Source organism: Schistocerca nitens, chromosome 7 (genome assembly GCF_023898315.1).
Source record: "Schistocerca nitens isolate TAMUIC-IGC-003100 chromosome 7, iqSchNite1.1, whole genome shotgun sequence".
Lineage (NCBI taxonomy): Eukaryota > Metazoa > Arthropoda > Insecta > Orthoptera > Acrididae > Schistocerca > Schistocerca nitens.
The window spans coordinates 298,072,748-298,096,074 of NC_064620.1; the positions used below are offsets into that span (position 1 = coordinate 298,072,748).

Sequence of the window (23,327 nt, forward strand, 5' to 3'; positions counted from 1 at the left end):
TACAGCTGGTGTTATAGACGTGCATAGTGGTGGAGCCTCTGGTGTTTGTCCTAACATCCACTACTAGCGAGCCTTAGCTCAGTGCGTGAAGTAACATCTGTGGCCTGCCTGCACAATGAGCTGCTCTTGTGGCTAGTGCAGCTTACTGATCTGGAGTGCAGCGGACAGTGAAAGATGGTGGTAACGGTGGACTTACCACACATGCAACCGTACTACCTTCTGGAAAGTATTTTGTGCTCAGTGGACAAGGAAATTAAACTTCTTTAGTTATTGATTGTGCATTGCCAGTTCAATGCTGTTGAATTCATTTTCGGCTTTGTTAAAAATGAGGTAGCAGAGGGGAGCAAGAATTTAAAAATAAATGATATTTTACAGTTCTCTCACCCTCTTGTGGAAAGTGATCCCCAAAGTGTCTGGAGGAATTCCAGTGATACATGTGCCCAAACTTGAAAGCAGATGTGCACAAAGAGCCCACTGTCTTGACATACTAATAGAACCACTTGTGATCTAGGTAGACAACTACAATAACAGCCATGTGACCACAGACAACAGCAAAAGTGATTAAGGCAGGTTTCATTTCATTTATCACTCTTTCCTGGAAAATTTATTTGAACAAATCAAATTTTCATTTACTGTAAAAATGTACAGTACACGTCATTGTTCATTTATTGAGAGCTTCTTGCATATTGAGTGTCCACTTGTGATTTCCTATTTTGCTGCCCTCTACGTACAACAACAACTGAAATCGGCAATGCTATATTGAAATGCTAGTACAAAATTTTCATTATTGCTGGTGAATAGGTGTTTATTGTGCATTACAACCTTGGCAGCATGCTGGTATGAAAACTACAGTCCATCACAGCCTTGTGTGTGTTACAGCTACTGATGCATTGCTTTACAAACGATTAAGTGCCAAATATGGGGAGTAGTAATTAACAAGCTTTCCATTGGTGCTGCAATAGCTACAGTGGTAAAAATTGCACCATCTTGCATTTGACATTATAGCAATGAAACAACTTTTCAGAAAAATAATGAAAATGTGCCTACAGATAGGAAAAGGTTGTATTTTTAAATCATGCAAGTACAATTTTCTCCTAATTATGGTTGGGCTCTGTGACGCCTCAAAATTGACACTCGCCAAAAAATTCTCGAAAAGCCGACTATGTTTTAAATGCTACCACATATGTTGTCATCTTTTCAACTAAAATGTAATATTCATACAGCAGATAAAAGTAGACATCACCATGTTTCTGGCAAGGTACAACACATTGTTGTTAGTCAGTTGAACCAGAATATGAGCTCAAAATCGGGGGTCAGTCCATGTGAAATGAAGTGTTAGTTTCTATATAAAATTCAGAGATTGTTGTGATAAAATTAAATGGATTGCAGCAACAGAAGCATACAATTGTCATTGGTCACACACAGCATATTTGAATGAAGTGAGATGAAGTTGAATAATATTTGTTAGAAAGGTCATCTGCCATACAGCATACAGTGGCTTGCAGGGTGTAATATAGATGTAGTTCTTTGGGTGACTTGAGGAATGGATTTAGCTGTAACTAAGAAATATATTTTAGTGTGTCAATCCATTTAATCACAGTTCATGAGACCTTTATTTTGAGAAAACATTTCATCTTTAAGTGCTGTGCGGTGTGTACACACACACACACACACACACACACACACACACACACACACACGCCCACCCAACTGCAGTCTCAGGCAACTGAAACCATAATATTGTTATGATCCATCCTGGATTTTCCATTGTTTTATTTATAGCTTACATTCATAAAATTATCTGCTTCTTGTGAATTTTTTCAGGCAACCCGTGCATGCCCTGGATTGACAGAAGCACAATTGCTTTTAGCCCGTGTACAGTTCCTGAGTCATGATTTGTCAAGAGCAGCGGAGACTTTGCATCATATTCTTGATTTGGATTCAACCTCTGCTCCAGCTTATCTTCTTCAAGCACAGATACTCATACAGCAAGGGGATTTCAGTCAAGCTATGCAAAGCCTGGAGGTTTCTACTTAATTTATATTATAATATTGCTTTATTCTATTTTTTATTTTATAACATTATAATCATTTGTTATAGTGTTTTAGTAATTTTTAGGATTTAATGTTAAAAAATAATGTTTCATTTTAAAACTTGAGCACATATTTAAACGCAGATGTTTCCAATTGGATCAAGTAATAGTTCTGTGTCCTTTGTTAGGGATACAGATAAACAAAAGTAGCTGAAAATACAAGTTAAAACTATGTTAAAGACAGAGAAATGTTAGCTTAATGTGCAGATGGAAGCATACATGCAAAGCAAAAACATTTTTTAAAATTATATTATTTGTTTATGATTTTTGTACTTATGAAGACAAAAAGATTATGAGAATAAAATGTTGGTAAGCGTGACAATTTTCAACAATATGAGTTTCTCAGAACACATTGGTAATATGATGAAGATATATACAGAAATTGGCCATATTATTTACAAAGAAACAATCCTGGCATCAGATGTAAATGACAGAGAAATCGTGGAAAGCTGGACAGGGATTTGTACCCAACTCCTCATAAACCCAGTTCCCTGCCTAAACCACTGCACCAATTAGCTTAGTATTAGAAAAAGAGTTTTATCCGAAAAAGGATCAGATAACTCAAGAAGCTTGTTTATGAAATGATTTGAATAAAATATTGCTTTCAAAACAAAGCATAAAAGAGACAAGTGTTAATACTTACTGGTAGCATAGAGGCATCTCTTGTAGGTTACCATCTCCCTTTCAATAGGTAGTATTGAGAGAGATTAAGAGTACTTAAATTGCAAACAAAAGAAAGTAAGACAAACAGAGGGATAAACCTAGTGTAAGAGCAACAGTATTAAGAAAATGGAAAGTAAATAAATGAAGTTCTGTGTAAATGAATTAGAAATGAAAAAACAAGTTCTTGTATTGCACCATTCTAAACACCATTTAAATTTAAGAATCCAGAGTTTAATAGAAGACTCTCGGAAATCAGCAGTCAACTACTGCAGAACCAATGTAGAGAACTTCAAGAGTTATTATAACGTGACGATATTTTAACCCTTCGAGCTGGTAGTGCCTGTGCTCACTTTTAGTCTACTGGTGATAGTTTTCATGGCTGGTTGGTACAGGAATGCAACATTTTCATTAAATTGCTGTAGTGCAGTAATCGTGTGTCCAGATTAATGACATTTACAGGAACTGTTAACAATAGACCTATTAGGTTTAAAACATATGTAATCATTCAAAATGTACTTCCAGTGTTTTACACTTTGAAGCAATCTTTGAAGTAAAGTCCTACACCATGGTCTTTTCCTACAAGTTTTCAGCAGTTCTGTTCTGAAACCCAACTTGAAACTGGTATGTACATTTTGCTTTGCCTCCGATTTTTTTTTCTAATTAACTACTCACCCAAAATTGATGAAACTGGCGTTACTTCTCGACGTAATCGCCCTGCAGACGTACACATTTTTCACAACGCTGAAGCCATGATTCCATGGCAGCGGCGAAGGCTTCTTTAGGAGTCTGTTTTGACCACTGGAAAATCGCTGAGGCAATAGCAGCACGGCTGGTGAATGTGTGGCCATGGAGAGTGTCTTTCATTGTTGGAAAAAGCCAAAAATCACTAGGAGCCAGGTCAGGTGAGTAGGGAGCATGAGGAATCACTTCAAAGTTGTTATCACGAAGAAACTGTTGCGTAACATTAGCTCGATGTGCGGGTGCGTTGTCTTGGTGAAACAGCACACGCGCAGCCCTTCCCGGACATTTTTGTTGCAGTGCAGGAAGGAATTTGTTCTTCAAAACATTTTTGTAGGATGCACCTGTTACCGTAGTGCCCTTTGGAATGCAATGGGTAAGGATTACGCCCTCGCTGTCCCAGAACATGGACACCATCATTTTTTCAGCACTGGCGGCTACCCAAAATTTTTTTGGTGGTGGTGATCTGTGTGCTTCCATTGAGCTGACTGGCGCTTTGTTTCTGGATTGAAAAATGGCAACCACGTCTCATCCCTTGTCACAACCGACAAAAAGAAAGTTCCATTCATGCTGTCGTTGCGCGTCAACATTGCTTGGCAACATGCCACACGGGCAGCCATGTGGTCGTCCATCAGCATTCGTGGCACCCACCTGGATGACACTTTTCGCATTTTCAGGTCGTCATGCAGGATTGTGTGCACAGAACCCACAGAAATGCCAACTCTGGAGGCGATCTGTTCAACAGTCATTCGGCGATCCCCCAAAACAATTCTCTCCACTTTCTCGATCATGTCGTCAGACCGGCTTGTGCGAGCTCGAGGTTGTTTCGGTTTGTTGTCACACGATGTTCTGCCTTCATTAAACTGTCGCACCCACGAACGCACTTTCGACACATCCATAATTCTATCACCACATGTCTCCTTCAACTGTCGATGAATTTCAATTGGTTTCACACCACACAAATTCAGAAAATGAATGATTGCATGCTGTTCAAGTAAGGAAAACGTCGCCATTTTAAGTATTTAAAACAATTCTCATTCTCGCCGCTGGCGCTAAAATTCCATCTGTACGGTGCTGTCACCTCTGGGACGTATTGACAATGAACGTGGCCTCATTTTAAAACAATGCGCATGTTTCTATCTCTTTCCAGTCCGGAGAAAAAAAAATTGGAGGCCTTAGAACTTGAATGCACCTCGTAATGCTTCAGTTCACCTTGGTGTACTGTTAATACAGGCTTGCACAATGTCCTGCATCTGTGGGTGATGATACCATACTTGTATAATCTTTGTGGTGATTGTTTCCTTTGTCACTTCCCTTTTCACCAGCTCCAAATATTTTCATTTTGGTTTCATGTCAGGTGAATTTCCTGGCCAGGATAACAAAGAGATGTTTTCTTGCTGCAAAAAGGTTTTTACTGATCAGGCTGTGTGGCATAACAAATGAGCTCATTTCATTCAGTAATAGCTCTTTAACAACAATGAATGTATGAAACAATTATTCAGCCAATTAAACAATGATACATGAGCCAGTTTTCAAAACCAAACCCAGAAATAAATGAATTATCAGTATCATTGGGTGCATCTAATAATATGACCAGGGACTGTACATACAGCAACAGAAGTGGTAAACAATTTTCTAAAGTGTTGTTGACTGGTTTTCTACTAATGGTCTCTTTCTCAATTTTAGAAAGACACAACATATTCAGTTCTGCACATCTAAAGCTACTACACCAATGATAAGTGTGACACATGATGACACAATAATAAATACTTAGTGTGGAAGCTTCAAAATTTCTCAGTGTCCACATTGATGAGAATTTAAACTGGAAAAAGCACATTTTGGAACTCCTAAAACAACTTAGTTCAGCCACATTTGTGCTTAGAATCAGTGGAAATATTGGGCAGAGAGAAATCAGGAAGTTGACAACTTTTGCATATTTTCATTCAATAATGTCGTGGAATAATGTTCTGGGGTAACTCACCTTTAAGAAAGTCTTCAGTGTACAAAAATGCACTGTAAAGATTATATGTGATGATCATCCATGGTCATTTTGTAGACAGCAGTTGTGCATTCTGACTACAGGTTCACAGTATATTTATTCCCTCATGAAGTTCAGAAGGAACAATTATACCCATAATTACAATACTAGAAGGAAAAATGATGTTCATTACTCCACATAACGGTTGTCTTTAGCACAAAAAGGGGTGCACAGTGCTGCAACAAAAATGTTTGATCACTTGTCCAGAGATATAATACAAGGTGCCTGACAGAATGCAAGTAAAATTTGATACCAAAATGAGAAAATGTCTCCATGACAACACCTTTTGTTCCATATCTATTACTGTAATTTTAAAAGATGGTGGGTAGGAATTACTAACACAAAAAAAGCTTATAAATATAACCATATGTACAAATTAATTTGCTGTATGAATGTAAAATGACTCATTCCACAGCATTATGGTATACCATGCAAAATGATCCATGGAACATATAACTAAGTAACAAACTAAGTAACAACAGCAACGTGTCTTATATAATAATGTAGATATAGTTTATCTCATGAACTCTGAAAAGTGGTGGGATCTTTATTTCATCTCATGTGTGCCAACAGATGGGGCTCAGCTACAATCTGCATGTGCGTGAACAGCCATTGTACCATCTTCTTATGGCTCTGATTCAGAAACATCAAGGCGAGGTGGATGAGAGCTTGAAATCACTGCAGGCTGGTCTCCAACTGGATTGTTCTCAGATGTCACTAGCGGATCAAGTGTCACTTTCGCTTGAACTTGTGGACACACTTATTGTAGCAGGTAACCTAATTTGATGTATTTCTCCAGCTAGTGTAGTCTTATCTATAATGTTCATATCCGTAAGTCATTTGTGAGCTCTATTTTAATTTGAGCTGAAATCTGAATCACTAAAAAAAAAAAAAAAAAAAGGAAATAATACTAGTAATACCTGTGACAGAAGATGGCCATGTCTCTACTAACTGGCAAACCAAGACAGAGCTGCCAGATGCACACTAATTTAAAAATGGGTTTATATCTCTAGCTTTCAGTTATTTCTAAAATTTCATCTTCAGAGAACAAATGAGACAATGGAGAAGGTATATGCGCAGATGTTGAATGGGAATTGGTCCAAATGCTGTATCAGGGTAGATGCAAGGGACAGAAATTGATTAGGAAGTAACAATTGATTACCAGTAAAGATTCAAATTTCAGAGTGGCATTAAAAATGAGCTGTAGACAGTAGATAGCCCAAAGATGAGAGCCAAACTCAAAGAAAATAAATGAGAAAGAAATAAGGAGGAGCCTATGCAGATGATAAAAAAGGCAAATGCAAAAATAGTACAAGAAAGGTAAAAGAATTTTAAAGAAGAAGGCTGAAAATAAATAGAAAAGAAGAAGATAAACTTTCTACTTAGGCACATCATACAGTGCTGAAATCCCTTCCTAGAACATCTTGCAAGTCCCTGGTCTCCTAACCTGCCCCATATCTGTTCTCTTGCCCATGCTCAACTGCCTTGCTCATCCTTTCCTATTTTGATTCCAGTACTTGCTTGTATTTTTCCTTCTGCAGGGGCATACCCAGTCAGAGGCCTCCTGTACCCTCATATATAAAAAAAAGTCTTTACAAATTGAACTTGCATCCTGCCCCACTGGACAGACAGATGTTTGAGTTTGAAGAAAGCAACATGTAATTTTGTCATAACACCCTTCTTGTCTTCCCACTATCTTTGCCTCAAGAACTACTCATGTTAGTTACATGACAAACAGTTACAAAACCACACAATTTTTGAATAATGTAACAGGTATTGGAATCATTATTAATAATAAGGTGCTGTGCTGAATTAGTTGTAATGAGCAAGACAGTTCAAAAATTATTCTCAGAACTGAAGGGAAACCAATATAACCACCATTGTGTTGGATTATGTACCAATGTCAGAACCTGAAGATGGCCACAGAGAAGAAATTGAGGAATCGACATTTGCTCCAGTGAGACCTCACAATCATCCCTGAGAAGGAAGAGATCTTCATTTATTAAGTAGTTTTCAACTGTTTAGAAAAACAAAACCATACATCGGGAATCACAAGAAAGAAAGGCATAGTTGGAATACAGCAGCTGATACAGGAAGAACTATATTTCGATAGTCAGCAAGTAAACAGAAATATTGGACTGGAAAGCATTGTGACAAGTGCAGATATTTAATATTATTAGTGAGGAATGTGCTTTCAGATAATATTGTTAATGAGAACATTAATACACAAGTTTACACAAGTTTTTACAATCCTTTAGTCTTTACTGTGGTCTGCTAAAGTTTTTGTTCTCTTCATATACATTATAATGTGGCATCTTTTTACACCCTCGTTTGCATAGCATTCTTCAGTCAGTCTGTGGTAGAGCACTGCATCCATGGTGCAGAACTGCCTGAGCAGCACTCACTTTGCACAAGTTTTGGAGGCTCACGATTCGCAGTTTCTGTTCTCAGTATCACTCACTGAGTGGTTCTGCCACTCGGCTAAGCAAACATGGAGTTGTACGGTTTTGCTACAATGTAGAAGCACCAATGGGCCTGGAAGGTGTTGCAATGCATTTAGAATAAGAATTTCTTTTTAGCTGTCGATTTTTCCATTTTTTATATGGAGAAGGTATATGGTAGAGGGTTCCACTTCTGTCGTATTAATTACTTATTCAAACCATGACCGGTTTCAGGATTTTAAAATCCCATCTTCAGTTGTATGAAACTGTAACATAGAAAGGAGATGAGGGAAGAAATACACTCCTGGAAATGGAAAAAAGAACACATTGACACCGGTGTGTCAGACCCACCATACTTGCTCCGGACACTGCGAGAGGGCTGTACAAGCAATGATCACACGCACGGCACAGCGGACACACCAGGAACCGCGGTGTTGGCCGTCGAATGGCGCTAGCTGCGCAGCATTTGTGCACCGCCGCCGTCAGTGTCAGCCAGTTTGCCGTGGCATACGGAGCTCCATCGCAGTCTTTAACACTGGTAGCATGCCGCGACAGCGTGGACGTGAACCGTATGTGCAGTTGACGGACTTTGAGCGAGGGCGTATAGTGGGCATGCGGGAGGCCGGGTGGACGTACCGCCGAATTGCTCAACACGTGGGGCGTGAGGTCTCCACAGTACATCGATGTTGTCGCCAGTGGTCGGCGGAAGGTGCACGTGCCCGTCGACCTGGGACCGGACCGCAGCGACGCACGGATGCACGCCAAGACCGTAGGATCCTACGCAGTGCCGTAGGGGACCGCACCGCCACTTCCCAGCAAATTAGGGACACTGTTGCTCCTGGGGTATCGGCGAGGACCATTCGCAACCGTCTCCATGAAGCTGGGCTACGGTCCCGCACACCGTTAGGCCGTCTTCCGCTCACGCCCCAACATCGTGCAGCCCGCCTCCAGTGGTGTCGCGACAGGCGTGAATGGAGGGACGAATGGAGACGTGTCGTCTTCAGCGATGAGAGTCGCTTCTGCCTTGGTGCCAATGATGGTCGTATGCGTGTTTGGCGCCGTGCAGGTGAGCGCCACAATGAGGACTGCATACGACCGAGGCACACAGGGCCAACACCCGGCATCATGGTGTGGGGAGCGATCTCCTACACTGGCCGTACACCACTGGTGATCGTCGAGGGGACACTGAATAGTGCACGGTACATCCAAACCGTCATCGAACCCATCGTTCTACCATTCCTAGACCGGCAAGGGAACTTGCTGTTCCAACAGGACAATGCACGTCCGCATGTATCCCGTGCCACCCAACGTGCTCTAGAAGGTGTAAACAACTACCCTGGCCAGCAAGATCTCCGGATCTGTCCCCCATTGAGCATGTTTGGGACTGGATGAAGCGTCGTCTCACGCGGTCTGCACGTCCAGCACGAACGCTGGTCCAACTGAGGCGCCAGGTGGAAATGGCATGGCAAGCCGTTCCACAGGACTACATCCAGCATCTCTACGATCGTCTCCATGGGAGAATATCAGCCTGCATTGCTGCGAAAGGTGGATATACACTGTACTAGTGCCGACATTGTGCATGCTCTGTTGCCTGTGTCTATGTGCCTGTGGTTCTGTCAGTGTGATCATGTGATGTATCTGACCCCAGGAATGTGTCAATAAAGTTTCCCCTTCCTGTGACAATGAATTCACGGTGTTCTTATTTCAATTTCCAGGAGTGTATAATGCAACATATCTGTGAAAACCAGAAGAGCAGATACCGAAACAAGGCAACTCATGTATTGTACTTGGTAACGCATAACGTAAGTTACTACTAACTAAAATGAGCAAACCACGTTGAAACGTGTGGTTCTATTGAATAAGTTCCTTATGTGATATGTCACTGGTTCAGGCTTATTTCTCCAAATCCCAGTCGTTTATTAATTGTTTCACCTTAATCATCTTTCCATGTTAGTATTATTTCATCTAACAAAAGGCACTCAGCCCCATCATGTTAATTTGTCAGTTTGCTCTTAGCATCACTATACTTACATTTTAGATTTTTATGATGATTTTTATATTTATATATTTCATTTTACATCACTTGAGCCCATAATGTATCCTACATAGGTAATGATTCACTTGTGTGGTTTGTCTTACCATTACTTTGTATCATACCTTTTACTGTCTAATCCTCTGTTCACTCATTTGGCAAATGTACCATTGCCTTTTTGCCTATTACAGCCCATATTTTTACAAGCCTATGAGGTTCATGCTTATTTTTATTCTGTTCATTTAGTTGTTGCATCTCTTAGTCATCTTTCCATATCATTATTGCTTTTTAAGGCACTCAACCTGATCATTTTTGTTTGTTATTTTGCTGCTTGCATTACTACACTCACATTTTAAATTCTTGATGGTTTTTAGATATTTGATTTTACATCACTGAAGCTCATAATGTGATGTACTTGTGATGATTTGCTAAATATGGTCTGTGTTACCATTAAGTTTTATCACTTTTCTTACTATATTCATCACTTGTTCAGTTCTCTTATGTACCAATACCTAAATTGCCTAAAAACGTCACTTGTTGTTACATTTTTGGGAGTTATTTAACCTAATGGTATAACATAGCTCGTTCATATTCTATATTTTTTTAAATGAAGTATTGTAAGTCAGTATAGTTTTCCTATATCTTTACAATAACATTAGTTTACTTGGTTGTACACCGTTGATGCCTGCACCACACTGTGCCTCCAGACCTCCATTGTAGCAATCATGTTAGTCGTGGTTGATGATCATACCATGCTGTGCCTGATGGCGGACAGTATGAGCCCAGTGTTTGTTCTTGGTTTCGGTTTCCTTCATCCGAACTGCTCAGACATTACACTTTTAGTTCACTTTGATTATTAGGCCCTCTCTATTTTTTGGTTCTACCAAGATGTTGTGATTTAGATCCTTTGCACTGACTGGCCCAACCGCATGTTGTGTGTTACTATCTTTTGCACTGACTGGTCTTACTGCATGTTGTGTTTTACTAAAGGTAGTCTAGCCGTACAGTTTTTGCAGTGTCTTACCATACATTTCTTTCTTCCTGTATGCTGTACTTTCATAACCTGAAGATGGATTTTTAAAATCCCGAAACCGGTTGTGATTTGAAAAAATAATCAATGCAACTGAAGGAGATGTCTCTAAATTAATTGAATACTGAATATTATTGAAGGTCATTGATTTAGCTGTGGAACTGTTAATTTGCACGAAAGAATAGCTGGTGCAATAATGCCTTCATTCAATTCGCTGCTAAAATCACAGTGACATTGAGACACGTTTTGAACAGAACAAATGAAAAAGATTTATGGTGAGGAGTGTGGTAACAGGTAGTAATTGTCAACTTATTTATAGTTGACAAAAAAAGTTCAGTCCAGCTACACTGTAAACTCTCATAAATAAATTGAGCAAGTAGACTAATTTACTTTTCTGCAGTGAACGGAAAGAGGAAGCAAGTACAAGGTCTATTGATAAGCAGAGATGGGACTTATTCGGATAAATTTCTGTCTGGATAATTATTCAAACAAGTAGATCACTCACACTAATTTATTCGTGAGTAAATTACTTGTAACTTAAATAATGAACAATGTGGAATGCCACTGTATTTTCTTTATTTTCTTCTAGTAGCATATTCTTTAACTAGTGCTTGTTCCCTTGGCTAAGAGTGATTTCTGTGTGATAAATAACGTATTAATGGAGTGTACTTAAATGTGTTTTGGTGGCTCAGAAGGTTGAGCTCCACACTACAAAGCAAAGGTTCTGCGTTCGCTCTGTCGTTGATTCTACGATTTTTTCTGTTACTTATCACTTCATTCGTCTCTGGCAGTAAGAGAAATGTAAAGTCAAATTGCACCGTGTTTCAGAGTGCATGTTGAACTGTAGGTCCCCTTCTAATTGGCCATACAAATCAGTCCAGAGACAGTAGAAGTCAGGGGCATGCCAACATGCTTAGTGAAACACTGCAGTGTTTAAATCGACCTTCAGGTTGAGTGTAGCTTTACTTGCTTTACAGCATAACAAGTGCAACACAAAAATACTCTCTAACTGGACAGCTTCAGCAGTTGCACTACCAGTGCAACCCAATTCACCTGACTCTGCACTTGCCAGTACTTCCCCTTCCCCCTGCTAACATGCAGAAGTACTGTACATAAGTAGCAAGAGATGAGAATGCAGCCAGCAGAAACTCTGCAGCACCGTTCTCAGTTGTACCAACACTATCGAATATGGATGTCTCGTTGATCTAATTACGCAATTTGCTAGTGTTTGTAGTGCTACAAAAGGAGTGAACAAAGTTAGAACCCTTTTGCTAATGAATAACATTAACAGACGTTAAAATCTCAAGAACTCTTAAAACGTTTGTGGTATGCTGCTGGACATTCAAAAGTGTTTTAGGATTAACTCAGAGTAAGCTTTCAGTTAAAATCTGAAATAGGTTTTTGATGCCTCATGCATCTATGCAGTTACATAGAGCATTGGGATTCAAAAATTTTGGATGAGTCACTGTGTTTTAAGTACATAAAAAATTACATAATTTTTCTCCATAATGACTACTTTTTAATTGAGAATGCTCCAAGAGACAATTGGAAGACAATTTTTTGTCTTTCTGCGCCTACTGCAATTATTGCCATAATGTCTTACACACAATTTAAAAACAAGCTGTTCACTTGTATTTCTGTTCATGGTCGAGGGAGGCTTGAAACAAATTAACGATGTATAGCATCCAAAAAAATGTAGGAGAAATCCAGTCGTATGTTTGGAATGATGTTATGACATAAAAATAAAATTTTATTTTAATTTAATGTAGGAAGTGAATGTAACATGGAATCACAGTATATTATTTGCCAAAAACTACAACAGAATTGACAATTTCTACAGCAGAATTGACGATTTATCAATTTTTACTGAAGAAGATTGTAAGTTGAAAGTAGTGTATCATTATCATGAAATATAGACTAATTGAGGAGATATAATGCACCAATATACTCTTTGCATATGCATAACATATTTTCTTTAGTGTCACTGTGGCAAATCTTCAGTAATCAAAAGAAGTTTCTGATGAGATATTTGACAAGAAGAGGTGTTTTGAAAGTTAATTTAAAAGCAATGAAAAATACATTTGTTTCATAAACGACAAAGATTTGGAGCAATAAATGTTGTTAGATTTAAATTTATCAATTATTTGTAACCTTTTCTATCCGCAGATAATGATTTTTTTTTTTTTTGTGTAAGTGAATAATGTTTTGAATAATATTTTTTATTCATGAGTAATGAATTACAATTTTTATCTGTATTCATTGTTAGTCATTTGACAAACTTTTGACCATCTGGTGGTAAGTAAAGTGCATTGCACATGCACAGAGTGCAAATTCACAGTGGGCAAGTGAATGCAAGCACGTGACATCCTTGTGGCTGTGAACAAGTACTCATGTGGCTGTGTTGTCCACATGGCTGTGTAAAAGTGCATACTCAGCTGGAATTAGGTGAAATGGCATTGGTAATCTTTGGCAACTTCTGTCAAAGTATGCAAAATGTATTCACACTCTCTCTTGCACACTGTATCTGCCTGAACATCACATGAATAGGGTACATATTTGTAGTGCTCTAGTTTGTGGAATTTATTGTTGACACATATTGTATGAAGAAACCTGTGAACTGCGAGTCTTGTTGTTACGTGTGCCTGATTCCTATATTCTTTAGTCCTGCTGTCTTCATCGTGGCTGGTGTGTTGTAGAGCTCTAGTTCTGTCTGCTCATCCTTCTGGTCCATGATGTTAATCAGTTCCTTATATGGTCTTGTGAAAGATGGCAAGTGTTGTTATCTAATGCTCTCATTGTTTTTCCCACTCCTAGTATCTATTTCAGGACCATCGTGTTGATTTTTTCTATTATTTTCATATTGTTGATCTTAAGTTCTTTCTGTACAATCTCTGTTCCATACATAATGACCGGTGACACTGCCACTTTGAATAGCGACATAGTTGTGCTTGTTGATAGATAAGTTATGTTCGGGATATTGTATGAGGCTTCAATGGCTGCTGCTGCTCTTTCCTGATTATGCATACCAAAAGATGCTAGTGCTGTCTGTAATGATTTCCAGGCTATTTATATTTCCTCACTATTTACAGCAGTTCATTGTGTAGAGTTATTTTGTCTTTGGGTGATGTTTTCCTCCCTTCCTGAATATCATTTGAACTGTCTTCTCTTGGTTTACTTTAGGTTGCATTCTTTTGCCCAAGTGTCTAGTCTTTGTAGTGTCTTCTGTATCTCCTTCCTTAACCACAGTTACTTTCACTATGTCATCCGCATACCAAATCATTTTTGCTTCTGTATCTTTCTCTGCTATGTTTGTTACATCTGCTGTGTAGATGTTGAACAGTGTTGGACGCATAGCTTCTACTTGGAGAAGTCCATTCATCTGTATAATTTTCTCTGGAACTTCAACATAATTGTTTATTTGGATCAGATTTCATTGAAGGCATGTCTTGATTGTTCCACTAGTTGTTATCCATCTTGGATCATTCTTTTCGGTTTCTGTATTAGGTTTCCTCTATTTACAGATTCAAATGCTTTTCTGAGATCTGCAAAGTGTGAGTAGTACTTTCTGCTCTGGTGTCTCCGTGTGTCTTCTGTCTGTTTTGTTAAATATTTCACTGCTGTACAATGTTACTGCCCTTCATAAAACCAAATTGACAATCCAGAATGTGTCCCTCAAATGCTTTGAGTAGTCTTTTGTTGAGTATTTAATGAATATTTTGAAGAAAGTAGTTTTAATGCCACTCCTCTGAACAACTTCAGGAATGCTTTGTCCCCCTTCGCTTTGTACAGAGTCCACAGCTCGTGGTCTAGTGGCTAGCGTTGCTGCCTCTGGATCACGTGGTCCTGGGTTCAATTCCTGGCTGGGTCGGGATTTTCTCTGCCTGGGGACTGGGTGTTTGTATTGTCCTCATCATCATCTCGTCATCATTTGGGTAGTGGCGAGACTGGAAATGGAAAGATTGGAACTTGTGCAAGTGCTGATGATCACGATGTTGAGTGTCCCACAAACCAACGTCATTATCACTTTGTACAGAATGTTTATGGTCGATGTTTCCCCACATTTTTCCTGTCTGTAGGCCTTTATTCATTACACCCTTCCATAGTTCCTCCCTGTTAAGGGAGTCACTAACGTGTTCCATACATATGTTGTCTCGATCAGCCACTTTCTTGTTTTCCTTCTTTTATTGCAAGTCGTAGTTGTTATTAATTCAGAGTTGTGTGTAGTCCCTGTTGCTTCCATTTTATGTACATGTCTTTTTTTAATGTTTATTTGGTATTACTGAGTAATATGTTTCCCATTTCTTTGTGTGAATTTGTCTTGTTGTGAGTGAGACTTTCTTCTTCATTGCTTTGAATGGGTCTGATTTTTGCATCCATTGCTGTCTTTCTTGCCTCTCAATTGATATGCTCCATTGCTTTCCTTTCAATTGTAGGTTTGCATTTCCTCCTTTTTCTGCATATGCTGTTAAATCTTTCTGTTGTCTGTGTGTCTTTGCTATGTCTAGCATCTGTAAGGTTTCTTTCTTTTTGCTCATGCATCATTGGCCAAATAATTTGTGCACTCGCCTTCTTCTGCACTCGTCTTCTTCTTTTGATTTTCATGCTTCTGTTCAATACTTATGTGGATATTTTCAGGATTTCCTCTGGTTTTCATTCTTGTATCAATTCCCCTACTCTTTCGATGTTATCTTTGTTTTGCTCTATTCTGTATTTTGCTTGCTATGTTTTGCTTCATATTCTATATTACCCTCAGTACCAGTCTTCTCTAGGAGTTTTCTTATGTTGTTTGTGTGGTGGTTGTTTTGTTTTAGTCTTCCTGTGTAGAACCAGGCCATCTTGTCTGCTGCTTTCAGCTCATAGTGTACTTTCTTGGATCCTGTGGTGAGTTTATGTTGACTTGTCTGTTTTCTCCTTTTTCCTGGGTGTATTGTTTTTGAGTCAATTTTGTTTCTGATGGTTTACTTCTGCTTCTTGTGCTCTCTCAGGTCCATTTCGTCACAATCATCCATTGATGTTCTCCTTCCCTCTGTGTCTTGGTCTGGTTTGGAATTATAGTCTTCTTGATTTCTGTGAGTTTTTGCAGTCTTCCCTTGTTCGCTAACTGACTAACTGTGCCCGAACAGGCTTCAGAAGGCCCAATGGTACCGACTGGCTGCTGTGTCACCTCAGGCATTAGGCGTCACACGAGTGCAGGTATGGAGGGACACACGGTCAGCGTACTGTTCTCCCAGCTATTGTCAGCTTTTGTGAACAGAGCCACTACTTCTCAGTCAAGTAGCTCCTCAATTAGCCTCACAACTGCTGCGGTGCAGGACGATGTTCAGCAAGATTTAAAATATCTCCAGGCTCAAATATAACACCTGCATCATGACCAGGTGTAACAGTGAATGCCATAGTGGAGCAGCAGGAATAGTTTGAAGCAACAAGGCATCTATACACCAGTTTCAGCAGTGTGCCCCCACAGCGTTTCCAATTGCCGGGCACTGCCGTTCACCCGCTCTCAACCACGCACACAGTGTACCGTGATGGAAAACGTAGTCTGACAACAGAAGGCGGCAAACGATCGTGAACAATTCATACTGGTGATAAACAACTTAGACCAGCAAACTAATACATTAATATTGGACACAACAGTAAACTCACTGTCACACGGAGCGTACTGCAAGCCGAAAGAAGCTAATCTCGTGCTGCACAAAATCTATTGACCTCAGAGTCAGGAAAGTACTATACCAGAAGAAGCAGGGTGACATCACACCATTGGAGCACCTGCGCAACTTAATAGACGGCTCAGCAGTGGTTGACAGTTTGCTGTTACGTGATTGGCAGCAGAAACTTCTGGCTGAAGGATGGACAGTGTTTGTGATATATGATTAGGGATCACCCTATAAAGTACTACAGGCTGGAGATAGGTTTTATGTGATCCTCAAGTCGACTGCAACAGTTGCAGTGGCACCATCAGAACTATCGGAACGAAGTCAACTGAAACTACAACTCTGAACCGTGTGGCCACAATGCCCATTGAGTGTTTCAGACAAGATCAGGAGCTTAAGAGCCACAATGGTGACAATAAGGTGCCAGTAATCAAGATCAGTTCCAACTAGCGTTACCACCACATGATACACAACATTAGTGGAAGGACTCACACAAAGTGTGCTAGTATCACAAACATCAGCATAGGTGCTACAAAACGTAAATCACTTTGCGCTTACTTAAAGGATCAAGATGTCTACAGAACAGTGTGATGTCTGCATGCCTCAATAACAGCCACCTCTGTGTGCATATTCTACCACTTTGAAACTTCAGTATATATCAGACGAACATACTGGCACAATGCTTGGATACCAGAATGTTCCCTGTTAACCAAGCACCTTACCACAAGCAAGATGTTTGTCTACATTTAAAAGCAGTTGATAAATCATCAGTCAACACTTAGGACATGAAGTATGCACCATCAGTGAGGGTTTCTCAAATCAGTTTGTGTAGTCCTTTGTGTTTGCGGATGTCTCAGAACCTATATTAGGCATTGACTTCTAGGCATTGACTTGCTAACACATATTGCACTAGCAGTTGACTTACAGGGAGTGCGATTGTTAAGCTTAGTGGATAACAGTGCAGTGTTAGTGACTAAAAATCATCTGACTTACACTGTACTACAGGGAACTCAAAACACGTTACCCTTGAAGGAACATGGAAGCCTTCAGACAAACATGTAGGAGAATTAACAAATGTGCCACAAGAGCAGGTTCACTGCAGTAAGATCAAATACAGTACACTGAGGTGACTAAAGTCATTAGATGCCTCCTAATATCATGTCGGACGTCTTTTTACCAGGCGTAGTGTAGCTGCTCAATGTGGTACAGACTCAACAGGCCGTTGGAATTCCGCCACAGAAATATTTAGCCATGCTATCTCTATAGGCGTCTCTGATTACGAAAGCGTTGCTGGTGCAGGATTTTGTGGATAAACTGACCTCTCGATTATGTCCCATTAAAAATCGACGAGGGTTCATGTCGGGTGATCTGGGTTGCCAAACCATTCATTCAAATTGCCCGAAATGTTCTTCAAACCAATCATGACCACCTGTGGCCTGGTGACATAGTGCATTGTCATCCATAAAAATTCCTCAGCTGGACCAAAGGACTCAGTCTACTTCATGGAAAAACAGTGCACACCATTATGGAATCATCACTATCTTGCACAGTGCCTTGTTGTCAACTTGGGTCCTTGGCTTCATGAGGTCTGCACCTCACACACGAGCCATATCAATTGAAATCGGGTCTCATCTGACCAGGCCATGGTTTTCCAGGTGTTTAGTGTCCAACTGATATATGTCATGAGCCCAGAAAAAGCGCTGCAGGCAATTTTGTGGTGTTAGTAGAGGCACTCACATTGATCGTCTGCTTCCATAGCCCATTAACACCAAATTTTATGGCACTTTTCTAATGGATACATTCATTTTATGTCCCACATTGATTTATGAAGTTATTTCATGCAGTGTTACTTGTCTGTTAACACTGACAATTCTACACAAACGCTGCTGCTCTTGGTTGTTGACAGCTCTACCAATTCACTGCCCTTGTATACATTTTGTATCTAATACTACCACCATCTGTACACAAATGTATTGCTATCCCATGACTTTTGTATCACACCAGGACAGGCTGTCTCACTGCGCGCACACAGAATCGCACCCAAAAGGCTGACAAATATGAAGACGTTCTTCAAGGAGATATTAAAGTCGAGAGTTATTTTCCACTTGGATGGCTTATAGTCTTTGCCTTCACTCCCACACCTCGCACACATGTCAAACCACAATAATTCCAGAGCAGATGAGTCACGCTTATCAAAGGCCAGCAGAACACTCTCCACAGTTGATGGACATACCGGCACAAGAGCTGACAGGCAAAGCCGCATCCAACCCATGCAAGAGTCAGTTCACAGATCAAGTTCAAATACCAAGGCATCGCAGATGCTTTGCACTTTTGGGGGCGGGAGGAGGGAAGGGGCACTGTGTGGCCGCGATACATTTATGTGTAGCTGTGCGTCGTAAAAATAGCAGGTTGCGCAAGTAAACTCTCTGTGTGGTTCTATGTTATTGCCTACCATAATATGTAGAAGAATACGAAGCAATCTTTTCAGATACTGGTGGTAATAATGGTGGTTATGACATCAGGTACCCAAGATCATCAGTGTGAGATGGTTTATAGGTTTGAAATTCGTATTGTGATATTATATTGAAAGCTGTATCAAGACTCAGTGGCTATACTTTCTTTCAACTTGCTGAGTAATAAATGAGTTTTTTATTTTTTGTAATTGTTTTCTTACATATGTAGGCCTTATACTTCAGAGTGACGTTTTCAGAGATCGTGATTGATAAAATGACTGTAGATTTCAAATAACTGGTGTCTGATAAGGCCCAGCCCGGTTGTCCACTCACAATTGGTCTGTGAACCAACAAAAGATACAGATTTTTAAATAATGGATTGTAATAATAAATTTCTGCATCTCTTTTAGTTATTCTAGGTCCCAACCATCAGTGCAAACCTGTGGTTCGCCAGTTATCATTGGTTTTTTAAAATTATTTTCGGCAATTTGAATATGACAGAGGCATTCACCTACTGCAATCTCATGGTATATTTTATACAGGAGAAAGGCAAAACAGAACACAAATTGAACTCAGCTGAACTCCTATTTAACTTAAATTTCTCCTTATGATTTCCTTACTCAGAAAAAATTTGAGGACATGCTAAAAGCCTCTGAATTTTTTATGTGAAAACTCTTAAAGCTTTCAAAATAATGCAAACTTTATCAACATTCTGCATCTTTTTTCTTTATGTTTACATATTTATTTCTCAACATAGTCACTGTGGCGGTGGGCACATTTCTCCCAACAAGAGACTAGTCTGTTAATACTGTCACCTTGTTTTCACTGCTTCACCACTGTCAAAGTGAATTCCTCATAGGTGTTCTTTAAGTTTTAGAACAAATGAAAATCACATGGGGCCAAGAACCCATGGCATCAGATTGTTGCAGGTGTTACAGCACTCCTGCGTGGTCTCACATTGCCGCGGAAGGAAGAGGTGCTCGATGTGTGGATGAACAGTTCAAACTTGTGCTTTCAGTTTTCTTAGGGTCTCTCATGCACTGACATAGTTAAGTTACACAACACCATGGTATATGCTACAATTTGGATCCCTCTATAGTTCAATTCTTTTATCTTGGCGGCTCGCACATGCCTGCCCAGACGCGAGAGATTGCTGCGTTGCCAGTTACAAATGACGCATGTGCCAAGAGAAGCAGCGCCATAGTATAGTATAGTTCACAAACTTATGCTTAGGGGGGAGCGCGCAGTTTATGAAGTAAAGCCACCAAGACTGCATTAACCCTTTCGCTGCTACAGAGACGTGCTCGCCGCATTCTGCGCTGTGCGCGATTTTGTCATCACTGCACTGCTCGCCTGTGCAGACACATGGTGTGCCGACCGCTTTGACACACCTATCATTCGATTTCACAAAAACTATTCGGCCCAAAAATTTGATTTTTACACACCTTATTGACTGATACCTTCCCCCCATAAATGACTTAATTTTGTTTCGATGTTCAATGCAGTTATTGTGCAGCATTAAATGTAGTAAACCATTGCACGAAATTTTGAAGAGTTGGCAGAGGTAAAAGTCCATAGCGTATACTTTCTGTATGGTCGATTTTAGTTGCCTCAGTGTTGAGAATGAAATGTGGGCAAGATACCTAAATTTCATATAAAATTTACTGTATAACAATATGCCATTTAAGTACCAGATAGGTGTCGTATGTAATATTGAGAAATATTCCATCTTTCTGCAGAAAGCCTGATTTTACTAGTAGGCCATATTAATAGTAAAATCAGGCTTTCTGCAGAGGTCATTAAAATACAATGTGAACAGTGAGAGTCTGAACACACTTCGCTAGGGCACATCTGACTACGACTGTCCATCCGTGCTGTGTCCTCCCTAACAAAAAGTCCTCAGTCCAGTCATAAATTTCACTTGATACCCCATCCGATCATACTTTTGACAATAAGTGTAGGTGCAGTACTGACAAGGGGAGACCACAACGTTTGGAACATGGAATTTACTGCAAACTTCGTACACTCATAGTACTCCATGAGGACAACAAAATGTGCAAGCAATAGTGCGTACTTCTCAAGCATTATTGAGAAAATCAGAAGATAATTTCAGTTGTCAAATATATACCTGTGCATGGCCATTTTTACCATGAAGTGGCAACAGCTGAGTGGTTAGCGTTCAAGCCCCGTAATCGCTGGTTCGAGTCCCATTCGTCAGTTTTTTTTTTTTTAAATACAGTAATTTTCTTTACTATTTGTATTACAATTGATATAATGGGAAAAATACGTGTAATCAGGTGAACTTTTATTAAATTTACAGTGTTACTTGGCAGTCTACAAACTTTTGTTATCACAAATGATATAATATTCTCAGCTATCGACTAGTACTGAAAATGTATGCTTGTCTGTGTCTTCAAAATTGTCCATATTTAATCGAAAGAGAATGAGAAATTGCTTCTCGTGAAGAAGCTGTTAAAATTCACTCGATACTGCATGACCAATTATCAGAGCCGATATTTAAGGATGTTCCTGAATTTTTTGAAGGCACTGAATGGGCATTTTTGGGCAGTTTGTTAAAATATGAGACCAAGATACTTATATCTGTTGTTGACCTTTGCTTGTGTGACATATGGTTTGTCAGCTGCATGTGTATTTCTTGTGTTACGGTGGTGTACTGATATCCAGTTTTTCTGTAGCATGTACTAGGCAAACATAAAAATACATGTTAGGGACTGTCATGATATTCATTTCCATGAAGCAGTGTCTGTATGATACCATGGAGTTAGTCCCGTGATGCACCGGTTACCATTTAAATGCAGTCTTTGATGCAGATGAGTTTCCCCATACACGAGGAAGTCCTGGCCTGATCTCTACCACTATTTGATGCTACCACAGTTCAAAACACCAGCTGGCTAAACCAGCCACATTGAACTTTTGAGCTTAAAACTAGCGGACAAACATACACGTCTCTTTGTTCTAAGATGCTAAGTCCCATGGCTGCTTCCTGTGTTGTATTATGGGGTGTGTATCTTATAGAGACCATTTAACTGCCCAAAGTTGGCATGACACCAGAACATTGGGTATGCTGATATATGGTTGCATTCATGCATTTTCTGTTTTGCACATTCTTACACATATTATCTTCCAAATTGGAATTCGCCAGATGAGGTGCAACACCAATAACCAAAATTTGGTTAAATTTTATATCCAGAAAGTAAAGCTATTTTAAGTTTTTTTGATAAAATGTCGTCTGGATATAATTCACTGCAAAATAACATTTATTAGGTAATTTTGCATTAACACATTTTGAGACAGGATTTGCATCTATATTCGCCTTTATCGCAAAATGTACATTTTTCAGATCTCTGTCTTGTGATTAAGTACAAGTGCATTAGGAGGAGAGCATTCTCCACTATTCCACAGTATTGTAGTTTCTTATTGGGATGTTGTGGGATACTATACCAAAGGCTTTCCTTATATCCAACAATGTCAGGAACATTATTGGCTTATTCCCAAAGCAATCATATGCTTTTGTTACAATGTTGTAAACTTCTTTTACAGGAGATGGGTGGACCTAAGCCATGCTGCACAGGACAAATTATGTTATTGTATTCAAAATATTTTTACATCTGGTGGTACATACCCATACTAGAAATTCTTAGACTGTTTTGTTTGTTATATTTGTTAAAGCTGTTATTACCTATTTTCTGCTGTATTTAACAGCAAAAGTTGAGTTTGGCTATAGTTTCATTAACTCATGTATTAGTTACATCTACATCTACATGGTTACTCTGCAATTCACACTTTGCCTGGCAGAGTGTTCATCGAACCATTTTCATACTACTTCTCTACCATTCCTTTCTTGAATGACGCATGGGAAAAAGGAACACCTAAATCTTTCCGTTCGAGCTCTGATTTCTCTTATTTTGTTATGGTGATCATTTCTCCCTACATAGGTGGGTGCCAACAAAATATTTCTGCATTTGGAAGAGAAAGTTGGTGAATGAAATTTCGTAAATAGATCTCGCCACAAAGAAAACTGCCTTTGTTTCAGTGACTGCCACCCCAACTCGCATATCATATCAGTGACACTCTCATCCCTATTGCGCAATAACACATAATGAGCTGCCCTTCTTTACACTTTTTCGATGTCCTCCGTCAGTCCTACCTGCTAAGGATCCCACACCGC

The 23,327-nt window shown here is 39.5% G+C and overlaps 1 protein-coding gene across 1 annotated transcript in view; it reads left to right on the plus strand.

Annotated features, from left to right (window-relative positions):
* LOC126195257 (tetratricopeptide repeat protein 21B-like) overlaps positions 1-23,327 on the plus strand; it is a 269,874-nt gene that overhangs the window by 129,039 nt on the left and 117,508 nt on the right. The window contains exons 9-10 of the mRNA XM_049933782.1: positions 1,825-2,025; positions 6,105-6,303. Coding sequence (XP_049789739.1) covers positions 1,825-2,025; positions 6,105-6,303 — 400 coding nt within the window. The remainder of the gene's footprint in view (positions 1-1,824; positions 2,026-6,104; positions 6,304-23,327) is intronic.